Here is a 26,634-nt window from a genome sequence, read left to right on the forward strand (position 1 = left end):
GGCGCCGGGGTGCATTGTGGGAAGGAGGCGGCAGCGTCCCGGGCGGGCGGGAGGTGCACCAGCGGCGGCGGCGGCGGTAAATCCTCCCGGCCGCTCACAGCACTGTCGAGCCACATCCCCAGCCCGGCCTCGGACCGCGGCGCCCCTCCTGCCCCTCGCGGCTTCTCTCCCGCCCGCCCCTCCCCCCGGCGCGCCGGCCCTAACGAGCCGGCCGGCCGGCCTGGCTCCCCTCCCCGGCCCCGACGGGCGGGCGGGCTGCCCTGAGGAGGCGGGGAGGGGAGTGCTGGGCCGGCCGGCGGGCAGACAACGATGCCGAACTTCTGCGCGGCCCCCAACTGCACGCGGAAGAGCACGCAGTCGGACCTGGCCTTTTTCAGGTTCCCGCGGGATCCAGCCAGGTGAGCGGTGGGCGCGGAGCTGGCAGCCCGGGCCCTCCTCCGCGATGCGCGCTGCCAACCGCCGACCCCGGGCAGGCTCCGGGGCTAAGAGGGGCTGGGGGGGCACAGTTGTCGACCCCAGTCCGGCTCCGAGGTGGGGAGCGGGCCTCTAGCCGTGGGCGGGGTGGCGCTCTAGGGCCTTGGAGCACGTGCGCCCGCGGGGGCTCGGCGCGTAGGGCTCCACCCGAAATTAGAGGCAACTGGGGCGGCGAGGGCGGAGTAAGGTGGGTTCTCGCCCTGATGAGCTCGTGTGACCTCGGACAAGTCTCTGTCCTCTCTGGGCTTTAGTTTCCCCAGCTGTCAAAAGAGGGACTTGGATTCTATGGTTGTGGTCACCGGGACCCTTCTACCCCCGGGACAGTGTTTCTTTTTGGAGTCCGGCCACCTTTGATCTCAAGTCAGGTCACAACTACTGCCTCCTTCGGACTTGTTCATGGTTCATATTCTGGCTCTGACCGTTACTCATTATCTCACTTGGTTAATGTGGGGATAACGGGGGGTGGGGCGGGGGCGGGGTACGCGAGAGGGCATGGGAGTTGGTATTGAAACCTCTTCTCTGAGGTAACCCACACGCTCTGACTTGTATTTAGAGAGTGGTAGACTAGGGACTGTGTTTGAAAGGCTGAGGATTTTTTCCTTGGCATCCCTTGTTGATTCATTCATTTCAGATCAACACCTACTGTGTGCTAGGGCACTAACATTAGGGTTACTGGAAATTCACAGTGAACGAGGTAGCGGTGCTGCCTGCAGAAAGCTTACAGTCCATTAAGGAGGCAGATATGTAAGCAAGCGATTATAATATAGCATGCTGTTTATTAGTTCTACAAATATCTATCGAAGGCCTACTAGGTACTAGGCATTATTCTGAGCACTGGGAGGGTACAGATAAATAAATCGAAGTCCCTGCTGTCATGGAGTTTACGTTCTAGTGGGGTGAAATAAGTAAATATACCTTGTGTCAGACGGTGATAAATACTATGGAGAAAAAGCAAGTGTTTGTTGGGGGATAGGGTAGGGGAATAGGAATAGCAGGGGAGGCACGATTGCTATTTTAAATAGGATTATCAGAGAAGGCTTCACTAAGAGGGTGTATTTGAGCAAAGACCAGAAGTAGGTTAGGGGGTCAGCCATGGAGGTATCTAGGGGAAGAGCATTTCAGTCTCTGGAAACAGTAAATGCATAGGCAGGGCATGCTTGTTAGAGGTCAACCAGAAGTCTGGTTGGACTGCTAAAGCTGGTTTAAGGAAGGAGGGAGGGGAAAAGATGAGACCAGAAAAATGTGTGTGTGTATGTGGTAGGGGCAAATTGTGTAGGCCATTGTATGCGGTGGAAAGCACTATGGCATTTATACTGAGTGAAATAGGAAGTCGTGGAAGGGTTTAGAGGGGAGAGACGTATGCTTTAAACAGGATCACTGGGTACTTGTTAAATACATTGTAGGGAGGCAGAGGTGGGAACAGAAAGGCCAGTTAAAGGCAATTGCGATAATCCAGGTTAATAGAGGAGGAGGTGGTAAGTAGTTGCATTTGAGATATATTTTGGAAGGTGAAACCAACACGATTTGTTAATGGTGTAGATGTAGGTTGTAAGAGAAAAACTGAAGTCAAGAATGACTCTAAGATTTTTAATCTGAGCCTTTATTGAGCTATGGAAGACAGGGAGGAGCGGGTTTGGTGGAGGAATATTAAAAGTTTGGTTTAGGACATGTGAAGTTTGAGAGGCCTGATAGATATTCAAGAATAGATGTCTTCATACTATATACATCAATGAACTCAAAATGGTCCATATTTAGATCAATGATCTAAATATTTAAGAGCTAAAACCATAAAAAGATATACAAGTCAGGAATTTAGAGACTTCCAGACTGGAGATTGTAAATATGGGTGTTCTCAATTTATAGAGGCTATTTAAAACCGTGGAACCAGGTAAATAAAGCAGAGCAGGTATGAGGATTGAGCCCTGGGGTGTTCCTAGTGTTTAAAATTCCGGGAGACGAGGAGGAACTAGCTCAAGAGAGTGAGGAAAAGCTGTTGGGTTCTGTGGGAGCAGAGAAGAGGAGCATCTTAATCTGACTGAGCTTCACTCCATTCAGCATTATCTTCCTTTGAGACAAATTGGGGGTATATTTCACTTGTGTAATGAGGCCACCACTAGTCAATTCTGGACCACAGGTTGTTCATGTTCATAGGTAGTGGATACTCTTTTCATTATACTTCTTAGTCAGGGAGTATGTCCTTTAGGGGCTTACAGTCTCAGATTTGGAAGGAGTTTTTAGATCTAGTGCAGTATCCTTTGAAGTGTCAGAATTCCCTCAAGAATAGTGGCTTTTAAACCTTTTTTGGGTCTCTGTCCCCTTTGGGAATCTAATGTAAGGACCGTTGAGAAAAGACATCGACACAATTTCATATCAAATTTTTTATGGACCCTTTAGGGATCCTGCGCATTTCTGACAGGTGAGCCTTTGCTAAAACACCCCCAGTGCCAGTTTCTCTGCTTTGTGAGGGGATACTTGAGGATTCTGGACAGCATTGGCTATTCTTTCTTCCATTTATTGAGTGGAAATGTGCCTCCCTATAATTTATGCTTGGGAGGTCCTAGTTTTGTTCTTAGGGTGACAATGAACAAAGCTGTTCCCTGTTTTATTTTTAAATTTTATTTATTTTTGGCCTTGCCGTGCAGCATGCGGGATCTTAGTTCCCCAACTAGGGATCAAACCCGTGCCCCCTAGAGTGGAAGTGTGGAGTTTTAACCACTGGACCGCCAAGGAGGTCCCCGGTGCCCTTTTTATGTAAGAGCCCCTTGAGTATTTCAAGACCAAATTATGAACTTTTCTTAATTTTTTTAAGAAAACATCTTTATTGGGCTTCCCTGGTGGCACAGTGGTTAAGAATACGCCTGCCAGTGCAGGGGACACGGGTTCGAGCCCTGGTCAGGGAAGATCCCACATGCTGCGGAGCAACTAATCCGGTGCGCCACAACTACTGAGCCTGTGCTGTAGATCCCGTGAGCCACAACTACTGAAGCCCACGCCTAGAGCCTGTGCTCCGCAACAAGAGAAGCCACCACAATGAGAAGCCCGTGCACCGCAATGAAGAGTAGCCCCCACTCTCTGCAACTAGAGAAAGCCCGCGCCCAGCAATGAAGGCCCAATGCAGCCTAAAATAAATAAATAAAATAAGTAAATTTATTAAAAAAAAAAATCTTTATTGAGATATTCACATACCGTACAATTCACCCATTTAAAGTGTGCAATTCAGTGGCTTTTGGTATGTTACATTATTAATTTTTAAATTTTTTGATAAAAATATACTGTTGTCCCTTGGTATCTGCAGGGGACTAATTTCAGGACCCCCCCCCCCCACCACCGCGGATACCAAAATCCATGGATGCTCAAGTCCCTTATATAAAATGGCAGTAGTGGGCTTCCCTGGTGGCGCAGTGGTTGAGAGTCCGCTTGCCGACACAGGGGACACGGGTTCGTGCCCCAGTCTGGGAAGATCCCACATGCCGCGGAGCGGCTGGGCCCGTGGGCCATGGCCGCTGAGCCTGCACGTCCGGAGCCTGTGCCCTGCGGCGAGAGAGGCCACAACAGTGAGAGGCCCGCGTACGGCAAAAAAAAAAAAAAAAAAAATGGCAGTAGTATAACATAAAATTTGCCATTTTAACCATTTTTTAAAAACTATTTTTGAGTGTATAATTCAGTGGCATTAGTTACATTCACTGTGTTCTGCAATCATCACCACTCTATTTCCACAGCTTTTTCATTACCCTGAGCAAAAACTCTAACCATTAAGCAATAACTCCTCATATCCCAGTCAACTTTTCAGTCTCCATGAATTTGTCTGTTTTAGGTACTTTCTACTCATACTATGAGTGGAATCATACAATAATAGTCCTTTTGTGTCTGGCTTATTTTACTTAACAATGTATTAAAGGTCTTAACTTTTTTCTGAACCAAAGGTCAATACTATAGGATTTCAAATTCTACTGAATTTGACATTTTTTTCCCACTGTGCCCAGAGTTAATTATAATAAAGGAGTACAGTAGTTTCCAGAGTTGTTTATTGAATTAATAACAGTATTCTTAGGGTTAGTGATTATAACTAGTTTTTTTTTCTGTAAATGCGTTGTAGGGAGGGTTGATAAAAGGTGACATTGCCACCCTACCTATTATTCAAAAGTTAACTCACATTGTTAACTAACAAAAAAGATAAGTATATTTAATGCTATTAAATAGTACATTTCCCATTCATATTTATAAATGCCTTGCACACTTTTAGAAACAGCTATTTAGAGGTAACTTAAAATTCAAGAGTGTAGGGCTTCCGTGGTGGCGCAGTGGTTGGGAGTCCGCCTGCCGATGCAGGGGACACGGGTTCATGCCCCGGTCCGAGAGGATTCCCACATGCTGCGGAGGGGCTGGGCCCGTGAGCCATGGCCGCTGAGCCTGCGCACCCGGAGCCTGTGCTCCACAACGGGAGAGGTCACAGCAGTGAGAGGCCCGTGTACCGCAAAAAAAAAAAAAAAAAAAAATTCAAGAGTGTAATCAATAAACGGCACTATGTGGAATTTCATACTCTAATATCTCATATTGGCTTAGAAAAAGTGGCATTAATGTACTTTTTAAAAAATATAAAATAACAGAATCAACTCACCTTAGGGCAGTGGCAGGGAGATAGATTACCTAAAGTTAAAGTTTAAAAAAAAAAAAAGCCTAAATCATGATTGCCCCAGGATGGCTTGACTAATGCCCAAGCTTGGCAGGAACCTGGGGGCAGGTTACAGTGGAACTCATCCCAGACCAGGTAAAGGTAGAGCTAATGAATTGCTCTTATTATTAGAGAGTTGGGCAGTTGAAGGGCTTTCCTTCCTCCTCAGGCAGTTAGTACTGACTCATCCCTGAGCTAGTGAGGTCTTCCAGGTTTCTTTGGTAATTTAATCAAAGTTAATTGAGAGTTGATGTGCTCTAAGATGTAAAATGTAAAACGGTGGTTTCCCAGGCACTTGTGAGGGTCTCCAAGACCCTTTCAAGGAGTCTACAAGGTAAAAACTACTTCATAATAGCACTGATATTATTTGCTTTTTTCAAGCTCATCCTCTCAGGAGTGTACAGTGGAGTTTTTTAGGGGCTACGTAACATTGTGAAGTCACTGCTCAGATAAATTATATTTTGTGTTCTATAAAATTTTCTAACTGTGATTATTCAGATGCAGGTGTTTGGTAGATATTTTCTTGGAAATGAACAAAAATAAGCCTGCCACTTCAAGGAAAGCAACTGACAGCCAAGCATTCAAGGAAAAATTAGAATTTTGGAAAATTTATATTCATCACTTTGAGCTTGACAGCTCTCTAATATTTAGACTTTTCTGATGCGATCAGTGGTGATATTGATAAATGTGACTTTTAATATATTGTATAGTGAAATGTGTTACCATTCCGATGGTCTACCTAACTCAAACTGATAAATTCATGATTTTACAAAGACATGCATGGATAAAAGTTCTATTCAAAGTGCAAGTTAGACTAATGGATTTTAATGAAACAGTGTGAAAAGGCTCATTGGTCTGGTTTCAGATTCCACATTGCAGCTAATCTTTAAGAAACCACCACTTGTGGACTTCCAGTGTCCTATCAAAGAACATCCACAACTATATGGGAAACAGAGGAATATTGTAATAACCTTTTAAACTACATGTCATTGAGGAGTCATTGTCTTTGGTTGAAGTCAACCAGAATAACATTTGGCAACAGATTAAATACAAAAGCAGATGTGAGAATCTAGGTATCTTCTGTTAAGTTAGACATTAAAGAGATTTGCAAAGATGGTGAACAGTGCCATTCTTTTCACTAAACGTTTTTTGTTTTGGAAAAATAGTTATTTTATTAAAATGTTATCTATGTTAACATGTAATGGGATTGCTATTTTTAATGAATTAATAAATATTTTTTAAAATTCTAAGTTTTAGTTTCTATAATTATGAACATTGTTAGGTAAAATGCACATAAACAAAAGTTCTTTAGATAGTTAATAATTTAAGAGGTAAAGGGGTCCTGAGATTACGAAGTTTGAGAATCACTTCTGTAAAGTACAGTCTTAAAGTACTTTCATATGCTCTCATTTAATCCTCCAGACAATGCTGTGAGTTGTAATAATAACAATAATACTTAGAGAATACTTTATTCTGTGTGCCAGGTACTATTCTATGTGTTTTATGTACACTATTTCAATTAACCCTTGCAATAAATTTTGAGATAGTTTGAAACAGGAGGTGAGGGGGCAGGGCACAACCTTTAAAAGAATGACATAGCCATAGGACATGACAAAAACTGGTTAGAACCAACTAGATCCAAGATGGCGGAAGATTCAACTTCCAGTAGACCTTGAGCCTCATTATATGCTCATTGTAATATATTACAATATATTGTAATTGTAATAAATGACACACCCACCAGTGCCATGACAGTTCGGAGACCAACCATAAAAGGCCCAAAAGTGGGAGGTGGCCTAATTTCTGGAAATCCCAGCCCCCTTCCTGCCCCCCCCCAAATAGTTGGAATAATCCTCCCACTTATTAGCCTATGAAATTACCCAGCCCATAAAAACTAACGATGCCATATTTTGAGGTTCTGTTGCCTTCTGAGATGGCCCACACTCTGTCTGTGGAGTGTGTTTCCCAAGGCCTCTCGCCTTCTGAGATGGCCCACACTGTAGAGTGTGTTTCTCTCTAAATAAATCCGCTTCTTTTTAAAAATGTATTTAGTTATATTTATTTTTGGCTGCATTGGGTCTTTTGTTGTTGCACATGGGTTTTTCTCTAGTTGCAGCGAGCAGGGGCTACTCTTTGTTGTGGTGCGTGGGCTTCTCATTGCAGTGGCTTCTCTTGTTGTGGAGCACAGGCTCTAGGCACACAGGCTTCAGTAGTTGTGGCTTACAGGGCTGTAAAGCACAGGCTCAGTAATTGTGGCGCACGGGCTTAGTTGCTCCGCAGCTTGTGGGATCTTCCTGGACCAGGGCTCGAACCCGTGTCCCCTGCATTGGCAGGTGGGTTCTTAACCACTGCACCACCATGGAAGTCCAGTAAATCTACTTCTTACCTATCACATCATCTTCACATTCTTTTGCGAGGAGGCAAGAACCTTAATTTCAATGGGAACACTTTCAGATGAGCAAAGCAGACACAGAGAGGTTAGCTAACTTATTCAAGGTCCTACAGGAATATCTAAAACCCCAAATGTAGGATAAAGTATGTAATATTATCCAAACTTATTTGACCGTGAAACCTTTTTTTTTTTTTTTATTGGAACAGTTCTTTGACTAGTGTTCCTTGGAATATGATTTGGAAATTCTGCATAAGTTGAAGACCATTGAAGGAAAATATTACAAACAAAACTTAAAAAGGAGTGGTCAATGATGGTTGAATAGTACTAAGAGTGAAAGTTGAGGATAGAAAGTGACCATTGGATTTGGCAGGATGAAATTCATAACTTTTAGCTGTCCTGGGTAGCCATGACGAAATCTTGCACCATCCCGCTCTGTCCTGCCCAGAATGTGAATCATCCCTTCGTCCAGCACATCCACACTGTATACACTACCCACCCGTTAGTATTGGAAAAACATAGTATATATAGGGTTCGGTACTATACGTGGTTTCAGGCGTCCCCTGAGGGTCTTGGAATATATCCCCACGGATAAGGGGGAGACTACTGTACAGAGAGGTAGAGGAGTTTTACCTATCTGGGTGTGTGTGGGGGGATACATACTCTTCAAATCTGAAAAGTTTTCCTCAATAAGTGACGTTTGAGCTAAGATCTGACAGCTGATGTTTGCAAAGGCTTTGGAAAGGAAGTGAAAAGCAATGAAGAGGATTCTAGGTTGAATAAACAGCATGGGGAACAGCTCTAGGATAAAAGGGATCACAGTGCATTCATGAAACTGAAGTAAGGCATGTGAGGGGGCAGAGTGCAAGGGTGGGTGCGATATGAAGAGGGAACGGTCGACAAGATCTAGATTGTACAGAATCTTATGAGACGTGAGGTTCTTTATCCTAAGGGTAATGGGAAGTCACTAAAGGATCTTAAGCAGGGAAAGATATTCTCAAATTGGCTTTTTAAAAGCATTTTACACTTGGAGAAGGGGTGAGAGAAAGGGAAGACTAGTTTGGAAGTAGATGGATTTGGGGAGTCATTACACTCTGCCAAGGGAAAAAAAAAAGTCTACAGAATCTGGAGTACAGGGCACAGAACAGCGACAGGGAGAGCTAGGACAGGGAAGACATTGGTTAAAAAAAATAATTGAGAGATAACTGTAAGTGCGTATATACATCTTAACACATACACAAATACATGTATGAAAAAAACCCCCAAGATCTAGCCACAAGTCTCATAACTACTACTAAAAAAAAAACAGATACATGTATGCATGTAAAAAAGGCTTGTGGTTATATGTAATTTTTATAACTTATTGATGTAAAACATATATATACAGAAGATCACAAATCATAAGTGTATGGCTTGTTAGATTTTCAGAGTAACACGTCCATGAAACTTTTTTAAAAAATGGAATGTTACTAACATCCCAAACTTCCTCTCCCCTGTGGCCCTTTCAGTCATTATCCTACTCTCCCCCTTAGTAGACACTGTTTGACTTCACACACATTAGATTAGTTGGTTATTGAGGAGAAGGGGAAGAGTGATGGGGAGCTGTTTTATTGGTATATGACATACATAGGAAAAAGTGCAAAAATGGTAGTCTAGAACTTGATGAATTTTTACAAAATGAATATACCCAGGTCACATTCGAGATATAGAACATTACAAGCACCTCAGAAGCCTCCTTTGTGCCCACTCCTAGTCATTACCTCTCCCCAAATGTATCCACTGTTCTCACTATCATTACCGTTTTGGGGGTCTCCAAGCCACCCCCATATCCAGAGATTTACAAGGACTCATGGAACTCAGTGTTTAATTGTACTCACAGCTAAGATTTATTACAGCAATGTAATAAGAACACACATCTGGATCATGAGAGGAAAAAGACACAGGTAGAGTATGGAAGGATCCATGTGTAGGCTTCCTTATGCTCTCTCCCTCCCATGAGAGGTCACTCAGATCCCACTTTCCCCACCAATGAAAATGCAACATGTGTGCCATGTTTCTGCCCAGAGAAGCCCGTTAGAGACCCAGTGCCCAAAGTTTTTATTGAGGTCTGGTCATTTAGACACACTCTGCTTAGCATATGCTAAAATTCCAGACTCCCAGAAGGAAGGTAGGTGCTCATTAAAGGTCATACTGTTTGCACAGTCTAGGCGCCATAAGTCACCTTATCAGTTAGAAGAAGTTTTATGTCAGTGTAGGAAACTGTTTACTAGCCAAGTTCCCAGACATCAGCCAAAAGACCAGCCTTAAAAACAAGCCTTTCTGAGGATAGCAGTCTCAGGCCTGCTGTGTTAACTCTTTCTGTACAATCACCATAGATGAGTTTTGCCTACTCTTGAACTTAATATGAAAGGAATCACATAGTATGTACTCCTGGCTTATTGTGCTCAACATTATGTTTGTGAGATCTAGCTAGTTCATGCATTCCCATTGCCATGGTAGTCTATATATAATAGTATACCACAGTTATCCTTTCCACCCTTGATGGGCCAAGTTGTTTCACCTTCTCATCAACATTTGGTATTATTTCTTTTATATCATAGTCATTCATATGAGTATGTAGTAATATTTACAGTTTTAATTAGTATTTTCCTCATGACTAATGAGATTGAGCTTTTGAAAAAATTGTTTATTATTTTTTTAAAATTTATGTATTTATAGTTTATTTTTGGCTGTGTTGGGTCTTCGTTGCTGCATGAGGACTTTCTTTAGTTGCGGTGAGCAGGGGCTTCTCATTGCGGTGGCTTCTCTTGTTGCGGAGCATGGGCTCTAGGCACGTGGGCTTCAGTAGTTGCGGCACGTGGATTCAAGTAGTTGTGGCTCGCACGATCTAGAGCGCAGGCTCAGTAGTTGTGGCACGTGGGCTTAGTTGCTTCGCAGCATGTGGGATCTTCCCTGACCAGGGCTTGAACCCGTGTCTCCTGCATTGGCAGGCGGATTCTTAACCACCGCTCCACCAGGGAAGTCCTATTATTATTATTTTTTTTTACTGAGCATTTTTTTTATGTGTATTGACCAGCTTTTTATTGTTAATTGCCTGTTCAAGTCTCTTGCCCATTTTTATATTGGGTTGTCTGATTTATTTGTAGGAGTTCTTCATATATATTTTGGATATGAATTCGTTGTTGGATCTGTGTATTGCAGATACCTTCTTCCATTTTGTGGGTTGCCGTTTCACTCTTAAGTGACTTCTTTTAATGAAGAAAAGTTATTAACTCTAAAGTAGCCTAATGTATTCATCTTTTCCTCTAGAGTTTATGTTTTCTGTTGCCTTTTTAAGAGATCTTTGTGCCAAGGTGATGAAGATGGTCTACTGTGTTATCTTTTAGAAACTTTGTTTTACCTTTTATATTTAGATCTACAGTTCACTTGGAATTTATTTTTTTGTATATGGTGTAACAATACAGGTCAAGATTCATTGTTTTTCATATGGATATCCCATTCAGCACTATTGAAAAAATTTGACTTCACTGCTGTGCAGTGTTACCTTTGTCTTAAGCATCCACAGCTCTCGATTTTGTTCCATTGTTTTATCCTTGTGCCAGTACCAACCACACTGTCCTAATAACCTTTATAATAAGTCTTACTGTCTGGTAGTATGTGTCTTTCAACTTTTTTTCTGCAAGGTTGTCTTGACTATGCTTGGTCCTTTGAATTTCTGTGTAAAGTTTTAGAATGATCTTTGTCATTTCTCTCTGTATCTCTCTCTGTCTCTCTCTCTCTGACTCTCACACACACGCACACACACACACAGAGACATGCGCAAAAGAACTTGTTGTGATTGTATTAAATCAGTAAATCGTTTGGAGGAGAATTGATATCTTTTTTTTTTCTTGGCTGCTTTGGGTCTTCATTGCTGCACGCGGGCTTTCTGTAGTTGCATCAAGCGGGGGCTACTCTCCGTTGTGGTGCGCGGGCTTCTCATTGGTGGCTTCTCTTGTGAAGCATGGGCTCTAGGCCTGCGGGCTTCAGTAGTTGCAGCACGAGGGCTCAGTAGTTGCGGCACGTGGGCTCTAGAGCGCAGGCTCAGTAGTTGTGGTGCACGGGCTTAGTTGCTCCGCGGCATGTGGGATCTTCCTGGACCAGGGATCGAACCCATGTCCCCTGCATTGGCAGGTGGATTCTTAACCACTGCGCCACCAGGGAAGTCCAGTATCTTTAGGATTCAGTGTACCAATCCATGAACTTGTATATCCCTCCATTTATTTAAGCTATTTAAAAATTTTTTTTCTGTTAGAGGTCTTACACATCTTTCACTAGGTTTATTTCTAGGTATTCGATATGGAACATGTAGGTATAGTTAATTGGCCTCTCTGCTCAACCTTTCTCTCTTTTTTTAAAATATCTTTATTGGAGTATAATTGCTTTACAATGGTGTGTTAGTTTCTGCTTTATAACAAAGTGATGCTCAACCTTTCTTGATTGAATCTGAGTGTTCTTTTTACCAGAAAGCTACTTCAACTTAGTTCAGAAATAATACAGACAGTAGTGTTCTGTGTGGAAGGTCTTCAGAGATTTAAGTATTAAAAAACAAACTTAACTCTAGCAATATGGCAAATTATTTTATGGTGAGAGTTTTTATACCAAATAACTTAGATGTTGAAACATGAAATATTTATAATCATATTGTACAGCTGTGTAAAACTATGATTAAAATATGGACATCTTAGTCATCATTACTGTGTATAGTATTACTTCTTTGTCAAATGAGATGCTAAACAATTTAGGTGTGGTTTTATTTTAGGTTAGGTAATCGACATTTCACCATGGTTTTACATATTGAGAGTGGAGCAAATTAAGTGTCAGAGTATTGTGTGTGTTTAGGGATAAATTCGTAATGTTAAGACATAATAAAATATACTATGATGTAATTATAAAATAAATATGTTTTCAAGTTTGTGACACTATATATTCATGGTGGACTTTTATTCTTAGAAGCTTGAAGAATGAAGGAAAGATCTAGTTGTAACCTTTAACAAATTACAACGTTTCTGTGCCTTCGTTTCTTCATCTGCACAAGGGGGATAATAATAATAGTACTCCCTTTGTTTTTGTTTCTTTTTTTAAATCAACTTATATTCAATTTTGTTTTCCTGAAATTTCTACCAGTAGGGCTTATTTTTGCCTTTTTAGGTACATAGAACATTTCTATCCCCTTTGGAAATAATTTAGAATAGTGTCTGGCTCTTAATAAGTGCTTAATAAGCATTGTGATGATGATGATGATGAAGAAGGAGAAGAAGAAGCATGATGATGAAGAAGGAGAAGATGATGATGATGTTTTTTTGCAGATATTTAAGCATCAAGAGGACGTGGACTTTGTCTCATTCACTATCTTTAACATTGTCTGTGTACTAGATTGTGTAGACACAATCCATGCATTCATGGAGCTTGCAATCTAGTTTGTACATCATTGTAGATAATCATGTTTATAATAAAGCAGATGAATACAGCCATCATGCTTCCATAATCAACTAGTTATTTATAGAACATCTACTTACTAATTTTCTACAATGACCATGTCTTTTCATGTGCTTGTTTAAGTTGAAATCCTGAGGGGAATGTTAAGCCATTGGCCTCATGGTTGTGCAGTGTTTTGCTGGTATTGCTGATGATTGAGTCCTCTCTGATGCTAGGATGTCCTGGGAGTTGAAAGATTCAGGTTTAAGTTCTAGTTTTGCTGCTGATTTTGTACATGACTCTGAGTGAGTTACTTCTTAACCTTGTCTTTAATTGAACGTACTAAATGATTTCTAAGATTTCTTCCAGCTCTCATTTTGTTATTAATCAGCTTCTCCAAATTATGTTATGTTCTTTGGTTATAGGGGAGCAGGAATCCATTGTCCATAATAGATATTTACCTTAAAACTGAATGCTGAAATTTACGTGTTGAGCTCATATTCCATTATTGTATTTTGGTTTTACTTTTATAGATGCCAGAAGTGGGTGGAGAACTGTAGGAGAGCCGACTTAGAAGATAAAACACCCGATCAACTAAATAAACATTATCGATTGTGTGCCAAACACTTTGAGACTTCTATGATCTGTAGAACTGTAAGTAACTAGAGGGCTTGTTTTTTTTTGTTTCGTATTCTCTCACTTACTATTTGGTTGGAATGTAAATCTTTATATATTAATGTTGGAGAGTATCCTTACAGCCTGCCACTTTTTTTTTTAAGATGAAGACAAATTTGGAGCTTAATAGTATCTATTTTGTTCTTAAAAACCTGTTTTTATTTTCTAAACCCTTCTGTTTCTGATGCCCCATTCCTACTCACCAGAGGTAGCCACTTTTAAACTTCTTTTGTAGCCTTCAGAAAATTTTAGATGAGTATAAATGTGTATATTTAAAGTAAAGTTGGCATTTTTATTTGGATCAGCTTCTCTAGAGCTTTTTTATGAGTGAAATCTTCATCAAGGAATAGAGCTCTTTGTTTTCAAAGTTTTGTATGTACTGTTAGAACCAGCCCTTAATTTTTATTTGCTGGACACAACAGGAAGCAAATCATGCAATTAATGTGAAAAAACGTTTCCGTCAGTAATTTGCAATTTCATATCAAAACCTGACTCTCTCAGCCTTGCTACCATTAACTGTGATTTTGGCCAAGTCACTTCCCCTCTCTGAGCCCCAATTTCTAATGAAGAAATTAGATCAGATAATTCTTGAGGTCTAAGACTTTTAACCCTCTGTGATTTTGTTATTGCTATGATTCATAAAAGGCACAAATAGGACAGATTTGATTGAAATGAAGCAGACTTGAAACACTTAACTAGTTAGGAAGACAGTTTTGTTAAACAAATAATATATTCTTGTTTAGGTATTAAAACATGTATCATCTCAGTTATTGGGATAGACATAAACTTGATTTGAAGGTACACTATATATTGTTATGCAGCAATTTATTTTGATATTTTTTTCAGATACATTTTGCAGAGGCATCAGAAAACTAAAGAATGATTGGGTTATTTTATTTCTCAAAATTAATTGAAGCAGATACTTGTGAAGTCATTGGGAGGTGAGCCAATTCCGGTTCAACAGTTTAATCACAAATATTTGAGGGATATTTTTGCCTTGCTTTGTTAAGAGGGTAATAATGATCAAAATAAGAGATTTCATATGTTTAAAAGGCAAACTTTATGTTCTTGACATTAAGTAAAAATATCCCAAATTAAATACACAAGCCGTATGCATTTTTACATTTTTATTTTATTAATAAATATGGTCTCTTAAATTAGTTAATTCCAATAAGACTAATGTGAGAAATATAAAATATAGTTCACTCATATTCTTGTTTATAGTTAGAGGATAGAGCAGAACTACTTTTGCTTTTTAAATTTCCACATAATTCTTTAATCTTGGATCAATTAGTGCAAATGTGAGACATTTTCTTTCTACACATGTAGAAGATATTGCTGTTAAATCTGGATTATCTAATACTTATACCCAGATGTTTTAAGAGTTTTGACTTCATTAGTTTGGCATTTAAGATCTCCTCAGTAAACATTTGTGGCTAGTTCAACGAGAGCCAGATATTATCTTTGATGCTAGAGTAAGATCATTACTTTGTGCTCAAACTTTAAATCAGCAGTTAAAGATTAAATCTTGATACTGAATAAAAATTATCATGCACACGAATTGAATATAACCCTTATTGGCATGTGTACTTATAAATAGATGTAAAAAATTGCATGTTTTTTATTCATATATTGTTTTCTGGTCTATAATATCTTTCCTTGGTAGCAAATTAATTTTATTTGAATTTTTAAAGTCTTTACAATGTTTTATCCCTCCTCTCTTTATTTAATTGGTAAAATATCAAGAATTTACTGTGTATGTGGATATCTTTGCTTTTTGAGATGTTTGCTAAGTAGGAAAGATGAGACACTTGGGGTATGGTATAGTTTTTGTTCCCTTCACTGATTGTGTCCAAAATCAATCCCTGATTCAAACTCCATAGTAGACTCAGGATATTTGGCCCAACACTAGAAGCTGAACATCCTTAAGGAATAGATTTTCTTCTTTGTGTTTTCTATGAGGCTTAGGATTGAACTAGAAAATATTGACTGTAAATAGAAATTCTTCCCAAATGTGTTTAACAACTCTTCAGATGAAACCTAAGATAGTGTGTTCTCTTTAATTATATATTTTTCCATCATATTTTCCTAACCTTTCCTTGGGTGCAAAAACATAGGAATTGTTATTTTTGTTTGGCATATACTTTGAATACACTTTATTAGTCATCTTTGAGACAATCACTGCTCCTACAAAAGCTTTTTAAACTGAAGTGTATTTTGTTTTCATCAGTGCAAATTTGGGAATAAATTTCAGTGCAAATTTGGGAAGAAATTAAAGGCACTGTTTCTTTGGACTAGCTACGGAAATGTAGTAGCAGTTATTTATCTGTTACTCTACCTCTTAATAAACTTCTTGTCCCTACCTGACCTCCTCTGGTCTGGCTGTGGAAGACTGTCACCATCTAAGTATGCATCCAGCTTCTAGCCAGGTTGGATTAGGTTAAGAGGAATTAAGATAGAGAATGGTCATCCTTCAATGATAAGAACATTAGAATTAGAAGGGAATTTAGAAATACCTAGTTCAGTGTTTGCAGAAGTGTGATTATGTATATCACTTGTGGTATATGAGTGATTTCAGGTGGCACATGAACTAATTTTTGTTTTAGAAGTTTTGTAATATGTGTTAAAAGTATAACTAGCTCATCAAATCATTGTATAGTTTTTATTGCTTAAGATAATGTTAACTAAAAAAGTGAGTGGATTATGAAAAAGTATAGATGGTTGTGTAACTGAAATGGCAAACATTATGATCATTAGTATGTGAATAACTTCATTTTGGGAAATACTGATCCAATTCAGTACCTGAGTTTTATTCAGAAGAGGAAACTGAGTCCAGAAAGGGAAAGGATTTAGTCAGGGTCTGAGAGTGAGTCACTGGTAGAATTTGGACTAGCCCCTAAGTCTCCTGTGTCCTAGTCCAATATTATTTCATGGTACCTTGATGCTTCTCAGTAATAGTAGCAAAGGTGTAGTGAACAGCAGGTAAAGGAGGGAAGAATTATTATAAAACATACAGGCGGATAGATTATTTGAGAAACTTTTGTGCCTGCTGTGTTTTGTGGGCTCATAGAAGAACAGAAAAGTAGCTGGGAGATTGAATCAGAAAAATATATGTAAAGTGCAAATACATTTTATTTTTTATGCCTACCATCAATTCAGTTCCTTCATTTATAGTGGTAAGATTGCCAGAAGGGCAAATGCAAAAAGAGTTAGAAATAATAAGTGGATCTGGACTGACATCATCCATTCTACAAGTCTCTACACTTTAGAATTAGAGTTGAAGGAGTACTGGGGAAATCATTAACACTAGAATTTTATTTATGTGTGATACATTCTTAAGGACCGTCTCTGAATTAACACATTTTTCTTTTTCAGAGCCCTTATAGGACAGTTCTTCGAGATAATGCAATACCAACAATATTTGATCTTACCAGCCATTTGAATAATCCACACAGTAGACACAGAAAACGAATAAAAGAATTGGTATGTCAGTGTGCTTCCAGATTTCCTATCCTCTATAATATTATGAAATCAAATATAGATGCATTCATGTAAAAATGGAACCAAGTTACTATCTACTCCAGAGGTAGCATTATGGGAAATTAATGCTATGGTTATTGTTGAAGTAGTGTGGACATAAGGTGATTAGTTTGTTTTAGTATTTACGTTGGAAAATCTTCTTCAAATGTAGCCAATTGATACTCGTTGACTTGAGCCAAAGTATGCTGTTAATTACAGGCTCCTAACTCATTCTCTTCCAGGGAAGAAGAAAAAAAAACCCACCTTTTCTTTTGTAGTAAAGAAAATAGGGCTGAGGTATATTTCCAGAATTAAGCACAAAGGGATAAGTGAAAGTTAAGACATGGGCAGTTTTACTAGAAATAAGGATTCTATCACTATTAAGTACTGACAGGGTTTACAAAAAGCTTTTAAATCTCTGTATGTGGCATCTTTGTGGCATCTTTTTACAAACCTTTGATATCCTTGAAACCTGTCTGTTTTTTGTTGACCTCAAATGAACAGAATTAAATTACTCAGACTCCTCAGACCATTGCTTTTTGTCATCATTGCCACCAGGAAGCCCCTTGTTTGTTTATTTTCTTTCCTTCTTCCATTATTACCATTTCCTTTCCTCCCCTCCCTTTTGTATCCATGCTAGTGCACTTAATATGTCATTTCAGTTCACCGACTATGTGCTTTTTTAAGATAACTGTCCAATTTTCCTCATTTTCTTCTCTGTTTACCTTTCATATTTAGATCTGTGATCCATTTTAATTTGTATGTGTGGTGTCCAGTAGAGACCTAATTTTATTTTTCTCTTAATAGAAATCAAGTTTTCCCAACATGGTCTGTTAATCCGTCTGGTGTAAGGTGCCACCTCTGTCGTATACCAAGTTTACATACATGCAAGGCTGTTTCTGGGAACTCTGTTATGTTCCATTGGAAGATTTGTTTGTTTACAGCTATACCACACTTTTTAAAATTACCATCGCTTTATATTATATCTTATTTTCAAAAAGGATGATTTCTTAATTCTTCTTTTCAAAATTGGCTTAGCTATTTGTAGACCTTTATTTGTCCATGTGAATTTGAGAATCCTTTTGTCATGTTCTAGAAATTCTGTTGAGATTTTCATTATAAGTACTTTGAATTAATATTTTTCCAATGTTAATTAGTCTTATACATAAACTGAAAAAAAAAAAACCCAATAGAATAGCTATCAAGTAGTAGCAATCATTGACAAAACTACTGGTTCTTTGAAAAGACTTAAAACACTTTCAGGAGTTCAAAAAGTAAAAAATTTGAAAAAAATTCAGGGTTTTTGTTGCAGTTCTTTTTTTTTTTTTTTTTTTTTTGGCGGCACTTGGGCCCCTCACTGTTGTGGCCTCTCCTGTTGCGGAGCACAGGCTCTGGGTGTGCAGGCTCAGCAGCCATGGCTCACGGGCCTAGCCGCTCTGCGGCATGTGGGATCCTCCCAGACCGGGGCATGAACCCGTGTCCCCTGCATCGGCAGGTGGACCCTCAACCACTGTGCCACCAGGGAAGCCCTGTTGCAGTTCTTTAGAAGAGAACGTGTACATCCTTCCTTAGATTAATTTTTTAATTTAATTTTTATACAGCAGGTTCTTATTAGTTATCTGTTTTATACATAGTAGTGTATATATGTCAATCCTAATCTCCCAATTACCTTAGATTAATTACTTCCTAAATACCTTATGGTTTTTGTTGATATAGAGAATGTATTTCTGGTTGAGAGATTGTTTCCACCAATTTTGAAGATCCCTTTTTATTAATTCTAATAGTCTACTGAGTTTTCTATGTAGTTGATTGTATCATCTACAAATAAGGACAAATTTGCCTCTTCTTTCAGTTCTTCCAACTTTAATTTTTTCTGTAGCCTGTCTTATTGTTTAGTCAAGATCATCTCTAGTACTGTATTGAGTAGTCCCAGTAATGTCACTGCTGGTACACTTGCCTTATTCCATTAAGTATGATAGTTTTGTTGGTATTGTTAGATAATTTTTATCAAGTTAAAGAAATTCCCTTCATTTCCTTCTAGTCCTCACATTCACAGTTTTTATCATAACTTGTTGAACTTATCAATACTTTCATTGCATCTGTTGAGTTCTCATTTTTTTTTGTTCTTTAATGCTGTGAATAACATTGATGGATTTTCTGTTGTTGAACCATCTTTGCATTCCTATGATGAATGCTAATTGATTGCAGTATATCTCCCTTCATTTTCATACACTGTTTGATTCAGTTGGTCAGTATTTTATCTTCGGTTTTGCATTTATAAGTGTTGGCCTATAATTTCTTTTCATGTATTCCTTTTATCCAGTTATGATATCAAGGTTCTGTTAGCCTCATAAAATAATTTAGATAGCTTTTCTTTTTTTCCTCTCCTAATTTTTCCAGAAAAACTTGTATAAGGTAGCTATTGTCTGCTCTTGAAAGTTAGGTTGAACTTGGTAGAACCATCAGAGAGCTTTGGGTGGATGAGGGAATATTTTGATTACCATTTCTGTTTGTTTATTAGTAGTTTCTCTTTCTTCTTGTGTTCTATATGTTTCCAAAAGTTTATGAACGTCATCTAGGATTTTAGGACGCTTGCCTTTCTCTGCTCCTAAAATTACTTTAGTAGTCTTTTCGAAGAAACAGTAGTGAGTTTTATCACTGATTGCCTTACTTATGAGCTGTTTTATTGGTTTCTTCTTGATTTGAAGGATTTACTTTTTGGCTCTTTTTTAAATTCTTGAATGTTTAACTCATTTATGTGTATTCAAAGCTATAAATGTCTAAATATATTTTAGCTATATCCTACAATTTTAGACATGTAGTGCTTTTATTGTTCATCTGTGTTTTGTAATTTCCCCTATTTCTTTAGTATAAGATTATTTTTGTTCTTAGTTTCTAGACATGGGTTTATTTTTTAAAACTTTTTTCCCCCAAATGTTGTTAACTGATGCATAGAGGGTATGTATAGTCTATGTGATATTCTCTCTAGTTTTTTTGCATCCATTATTGGTATTGAAGTCTGATGCCAGCCTGACTCTTGTTCCTTTTTAGGTGATTGTGTTTTTCTTCTTCACAGCCTTCAGCATTTTTCTTTATATTTGATATTTCAATTTTCACTAAACTGTATCTAGATGGGAGGTTTTTTTCTTACCCAGATGTACATCTTAAAGTTCTGAGAAATCTTCAGTTTTTATTTCTTCATGCATTTCTTCTCCTCTATTTATTTGTTTTTTTCTGGGATTTCTTATAGTTGAATGCTGACACTACACAACAGTCTTCCACCTCAGCTTTTTTCTTAGTCATATGAACCAGGGGTGAAGAGCTCAACCACTTCCCATCCTGTAGCTGCCATTTCCCTGCTCTGCCCCTCAAGGAACCTCAGATATCTTACAACAGGCACACTCTAACAGATATGCCATCCTTGTAACTCCACAGCCCATAGGATAAGGAGGGAATGTTCCAGATTGGCTAACCTGCTGACATTCTTGTTATCAATATCATGTCCTGTGCTACCCAGCAGGTACCTTGATGTCTCCAGCTGTCACTGGTACTGCTGCTTTCATGCCCCACAATAGTAATGGGATGGGTTATGATCTAAGAATTCTAGTGGGTTAGAGGGAGAGAAAAGGACATAATTGAAAAGTTCTTCCTCAGTCTAACCCTGTATATGCCACTTGGCTTTCTATGCTATATGTATCCATTTTTCTTCCATATTGGCACTGTCACTTTCTGCTTCCCAGAGGTTTCTCATAGCTTTTGTATTAGGTTCTGGGATCCAGCAACTCCCTTTTACATGGCAATCCCTGGGATTAGATTGGGCGGGGGGCATGGTTTATGGCCCCTTGGATTTGACCTCAAATGCCATCATATACTTTCATGCCTTTTATCAATATTAGCCAATACACACTTGTAACCCCAAATTATGATGATATAGGTATAAAAGTAAGTTAAATGATGTATTCTTTACCCTCTAGTATTTTATTATAAACTTGGAGTCGTTAACAAATTATTGTTTCAGTTTTCCTGTCATCTGTCTGTTTGAAGAATGTATTCTTTATGAAGAATTCATGCTCTTAAAAGAGCTAAATTTGGGACTTCCCTGTTGGTCCAGTGGTTAAGACCCCACGCTTCCACTGCAGGGGGCACGGGTTTGATTTGATCCCTGGTTAGGGAACTAAGATCCTGCATGCCAAAAAAAAAAAAAAAAAAAGAATTAAATTTGACTCATAATATGCTTTTTACCTGTGAGTCTGTGATGATAATACTAGAGTTCAGTTTTCTCAAAGATATTTTTTTCTTGTCATTTAGAGTGAAGATGAAATCAGGACACTGAAACAGAAAAAAAGTAAGTGATAGTGTTAATGACTCAACTTCTGAATGCCTTTTTAAAAGGCCTTGACCTGGTAAGGACAAATAAATATGTTTTATGTCCAAAAACCTACTGTGAGAATGATGTAAGAGTGTGATAGGCATTGTCCTGTGGTCTGAATTGTCTGTGAGATAAAGTCTTAGTTTGTCTTTATTGAGTGCCACTATGGCATGCACTTGGCCTTCTCTCTCTCCACTAGGTGCTCCCAGTGTGGTAAGGATGGCAGGCACACAGGCAGAGTGTCCTAGTGTAGGGAAAGAAAGGAGCAGAATCTCTGTCCACCCAGTGTGTGGTACATACTAAGTTCTTGGTAAATATTTAAGGAATAAATGCTGTTGAGACACTTGGGCTTACAGAGAGTAGGAGTCACAATAGCTGTTCTCCAGGTACTGATACCTGAGCTGTGTCACTAAAGAATGAGGACTGGAAGGTTTTTCTGTTCTTGTCAGTTATTACTATTACTCTTCCTTTCCTATCTCCTCCTCCTCCTACTATTATTATTAACATAACTTTTTTTATTGAGTGCTTACTGTGTGCCAAGTCATTATTATAAGTGCTTTACTTATATTAATTCATGTAATTCTCATAGTAGCCCTGAGGAAAGTACTATTATTTTCCCCCTTTATAGATGATGAGACATGGACTCAGGCAAAGAAAGGAGGGAAAGATAGTCTGTGCAGTGCCTTGAAACAGGATGCCAGATTTGGGAAACTACACACATTTTGTTGTTGGAGCGTCTAATAACCCATGATGGTTAAAAAATAAACCTAAAGGGACTACAGGGGCCAGGACTTTCAGGGTTGTGTGTATGACTATGGTCAGGACCCTTATTAACCTCAGGGCCGCAGTTTTCCCTTCCAAATATGAAGAGATTAGGCTAAGATTTCTAATATTCTAATATAGCCCTAAAAATTGCATAAATATGCTTTATATTGTATTATCTCATCTCCCATATAAAAGCGTAGATTAATGGTTTGATAGAAACAATGTCAGCATGTACCTTGGAGCTAGAGAAGCTTGGATTTGAATTTCACCTCCATCTGTGACCTTGGACAATTATTTATTGTCCTCATTTGTCAAATGGGGTTGATACCACGTGCCTGTACAGGGAGCAGTGTGCCACGTATAAAATGCCAATGCAGTGCCTCAGTACATATTAGTTCTCTTCCCCTTCCTTTTTGGGAGGACGTGGGCTATCTTTTATTACTCTGTATATATGATGTGCCTTATTAAGTTTATAAGAAATTGTTCCTCTCATGATAGCATTAACATACAGGGTTAAAATATATCCGTTCACAGTGTTTGTCTCCTCCACTAGAGTGTATCTTAACCTGTGTATCCTAGTCTGTGGTCCAGTAGATACCCAATGAGTGTTGAATGAATGCATTTGTGGGTTTTAAATATTTAACCAATCAAAAATGTAATTTTTTTGTTTGTATGATTCCTTATGAGCCTGTTTATAAAATTAATTCTTTGTTTTCCAGTTGATGAAACTTCTGAACAGGAACCAAAACATAAGGAAATAAACAACAGCAATGCTCAGAACCCCAGTGCAGAAGAAGGGGGTGAAGAGCAGGATGAAGACATTTTACCTTTAACCCTTGAAGAGAAGGAAAACAAAGAATACTTAAAATCTTTATTTGAAATTTTGATTCTTATGGGAAAACAGAACATACCTCTGGATGGACATGAAGCTGATGAAATCCCAGAAGGTCTCTTTACTCCTGATAACTTTCAAGCACTGCTGGAGTGCCGAATCAATTCTGGTGAAGAGGTTCTGAGAAAGCGCTTTGAGACAACAGCAGTTAACACATTGTTCTGTTCAAAAACACAGCAGAAACAGATGCTAGAGATCTGTGAGAGCTGCATTCGGGAAGAAACCCTCAGGGAAGTGAGAGACTCTCACTTCTTTTCCATCGTCACTGACGATGTGGTGGACATAGCAGGGGAAGAGCACCTGCCTGTGTTGGTGAGGTTTGTTGACGAAGCTCACAACCTGAGAGAGGAATTTGTGGGCTTCCTGCCTTATGAAGCTGATGCAGAAATTTTGGCTGTGAAATTTCACACTACGATAACTGAGAAGTGGGGATTAAACATGGAGTACTGTCGTGGCCAGGCTTACATTGTGTCCAGTGGATTTTCTTCCAAAATGAAAGTTGTTGCTTCTAGACTTTTAGAGAAATACCCCCAAGCTATCTACACACTCTGCTCTTCCTGTGCCTTAAATATGTGGTTGGCAAAATCAGTGCCTGTTATGGGAGTATCTGTCGCGTTAGGAACAATTGAGGAAGTTTGTTCTTTTTTCCATCGATCACCACAACTGCTTTTAGAACTTGACAATGTAATTTCTGTCCTATTTCAGAACAATGAAGAAAGGGGCAAAGAACTGAAGGAAATTTGCCATTCTCAGTGGACAGGCAGGCATGATGCTTTTGAAATCTTAGTGGACCTCCTACAAGCACTTGTTTTATGTTTAGATGGTATAAATAGTGACACAAATGTTAGATGGAATAACTGTATAGCTGGCCGAGCATTTGTACTCTGTAGTGCAGTAACAGATTTTGATTTCATCGTTACCATTGTTGTTCTTAAAAATGTTCTATCTTTTACAAGAGCCTTTGGGAAAAATCTTCAGGGGCAAACTTCTGATGTCTTCTTTGCAGCCAGTAGTTTGACTGCAGTGCTGCATTCACTAAATGAAGTGATGGAAAATATCGAAGTTTATCATGAATTTTGGTTTGAGGAAGCCACAAATTTGGCAGCCAAACTTGATATTCAGATGAAACTCCCAGGGAAATTTCGCAGAGCTCAGCACAGTAACCTGGAATCTCAGCTAACCTCTGAGAGTTACTATAAAGAAACTCTGAGTGTTCCAACAGTGGAACACATTATTCAGGAACTGAAAGATATCTTCTCAGAACAACACCTCAAAGCTCTTAAATGCTTATCTCTGGTACCCTCTGTCATGGGACAGCTCAAATTCAATACATCAGAGGAGCATCACGCTGACATGTACAGAAGTGATTTACCTAATCCTGACACACTCTCTGCTGAGCTGCATTGTTGGAGAATCAAGTGGAAACACAGAGGGAAAGATATAGAGCTCCCATCCACTATTTATGAAGCCCTTCATCTGCCAGACATCAAGTTTTTTCCTAATGTTTATGCATTGCTGAAGGTCCTGTGTATTCTTCCTGTGATGAAGGTTGAGAATGAACGCTATGAAAATGGGCGAAAGCGTCTCAAAGCATACCTGAGGAACACTTTGACAGACCAAAGGTCAAGTAACTTGGCTTTGCTTAACATAAATTTTGATATAAAACACGATTTGGATTTAATGGTGGATACATATATCAAACTCTATACAAGTAAGTCAGAGCTTCCTACAGATAATTCAGAAACCATTGAAAATACCTAAGAGACTTTTAACATAGGCTTTCTCTTATATTTGATATTTGAAAAAATCTGTAAGAAATTTGAAAATATCTTACAGAAAAGTTGTAAGGTGTACGTAGGCCACTTAATCACTGAATATCTTGACCTGTAGGCCTCCCATTGAGTACATTAGTCATTGATAATCTGCCTGTTTAAATGGCCCATTTGAAGGCCCACGCTTTGGAGACCTAACTGTTCTTCCAGAAGATAGCATTGAAAGTACCATGTTACACTCTGTGTGATCTCTGCTAATGGCACTTTGAAATTGTATTAGTTAAGTCATTTTAGATATAACATTTGTCACTGTGGATCCAGTTGTCAGGTACTTAGTTATCATTTCTTTGAAGAAATAAATTTTGAGGAGGTATGGGAGGAAGGAATACATTTTATAAAACATTACAGTGAAGCTCATGACTGACCTTTGAATAGTAGGAACTTTAAGTATGCTGTTAAAAATCTGTAAGGGACCGTTCAAATGATCAGACTGTAAGAGAAACGTGTGAGCTCACCAAACAGGGATTTCAGTGTAGATTTTGCCTTTATCAAATGAAGTTGAAGGAACAAGTTATAGTTAAAGTTTGAATGGAAGAGCCTGCCATTGTTGTTCCACATCTGATTGTTGCTGTTTACATTCCTTTATTGAGCCTACATCTTCATAAGCTTTTTGACAGGTATATGTTGAACACTTCTGTTTCATGGTCAAGACAGGATCAGAGACCATGGATACTGACAACTGATTTGTCTGTTTTCTTCTGTCTTTTTCCATGACTATATCTACTGCCTCATCTTGATTTACAAACAAAACCTAGAAAACCTACAAAAATAAGTGTTTTGTGGTTTATCTAGGAATAATATAGAAAATATTGCTGTTATTTTTGGTGAAGAAAATCAATTTTGTATAGTTTATTTCAACCTAAATAAAATGTGAATTTTGTTTAAAGTTCAGGTACATTGTTTTTGATGGGGACAAAACAGATTCTTGTGGTAAATTCTCTTTTCAAAAATATTTCTCACCTTCACAATTGAAGATCAGGTCTTTTTTTTTTTTTCTTTTTGGTGTATGGTTTACTACTTGGGGGAATAAAAAAAGCCATTTTAATTGTGAAATTATTAAATGTAAGATTTATCTAACGTTTTAAGTATTATATGCTGTATGACCCCTGATATAAATTGTTAGTGTTTGCATAATTGTTGCTGGCTAAAATGTAAATGAATGAATATTGCAAAGATGTCATTGCATTATTTTATGTTGGGATAAGTTAGTGTTATCTGAGTTTCAGAAAACAGGATGGGGGTATATTTGCAGAGTGCTGGGTCTTACTGATAGCAGTGCATTTCCCTGTTGTGGACAAACCTGGCAGATGTGTCAAATCAGGACACATTTCCCATGCAGGCTGTAAAAAAGATAACAGAGTTTATCTTATATCCAGAGCTCTGAGAGGTGCCTCTGTCCTTGACAGAAAGAACTGAGGGGTTCATGATGGCAGGATGACAGAAAAAGAGACACAGAGCTGGCCTTTTAATAGCTACATACAGTTCTTAGGACACTTAATAGTGGTGTGACCTTGGCAGGTTATATAATCTGGGTATATTTCCTCAACTATAAAACCACACTTAAGCTTGTGCTATGAGGGTTAGGTAATT

General features: G+C 38.6%; 1 protein-coding gene across 1 annotated transcript; it reads left to right on the forward strand.

Annotated features, from left to right (window-relative positions):
• The first annotated feature begins 235 nt into the window (after positions 1-235).
• Positions 236-24,973, forward strand: THAP12 (THAP domain containing 12). The gene is made up of 5 exons (XM_065882657.1): positions 236-398; positions 13,526-13,646; positions 17,043-17,150; positions 21,495-21,531; positions 23,040-24,973. Exons 1-5 carry the CDS (start codon positions 310-312, stop codon positions 24,971-24,973), a joined length of 2,289 nt encoding a protein of 762 aa, XP_065738729.1. The 5' UTR covers positions 236-309.
• Positions 24,974-26,634: the final 1,661 nt, after the last annotated feature.

The sequence above is a fragment of the Phocoena phocoena genome, chromosome 8 (genome assembly GCF_963924675.1).
Source record: "Phocoena phocoena chromosome 8, mPhoPho1.1, whole genome shotgun sequence".
Lineage (NCBI taxonomy): Eukaryota > Metazoa > Chordata > Mammalia > Artiodactyla > Phocoenidae > Phocoena > Phocoena phocoena.

Bases quoted from the DNA above. Each gene is read 5' to 3' on its own strand.
- THAP12 (XM_065882657.1), top strand. From the start codon at position 310: ATGCCGAACTTCTGCGCGGCCCCCAACTGCACGCGGAAGAGCACGCAG. The intron at 13,647-17,042 runs GTAAGTAACTAG...TTTCTTTTTCAG, and splicing joins CTTCTATGATCTGTAGAACT to AGCCCTTATAGGACAGTTCT. The intron at 17,151-21,494 runs GTATGTCAGTGT...CTTGTCATTTAG, and splicing joins GAAAACGAATAAAAGAATTG to AGTGAAGATGAAATCAGGAC.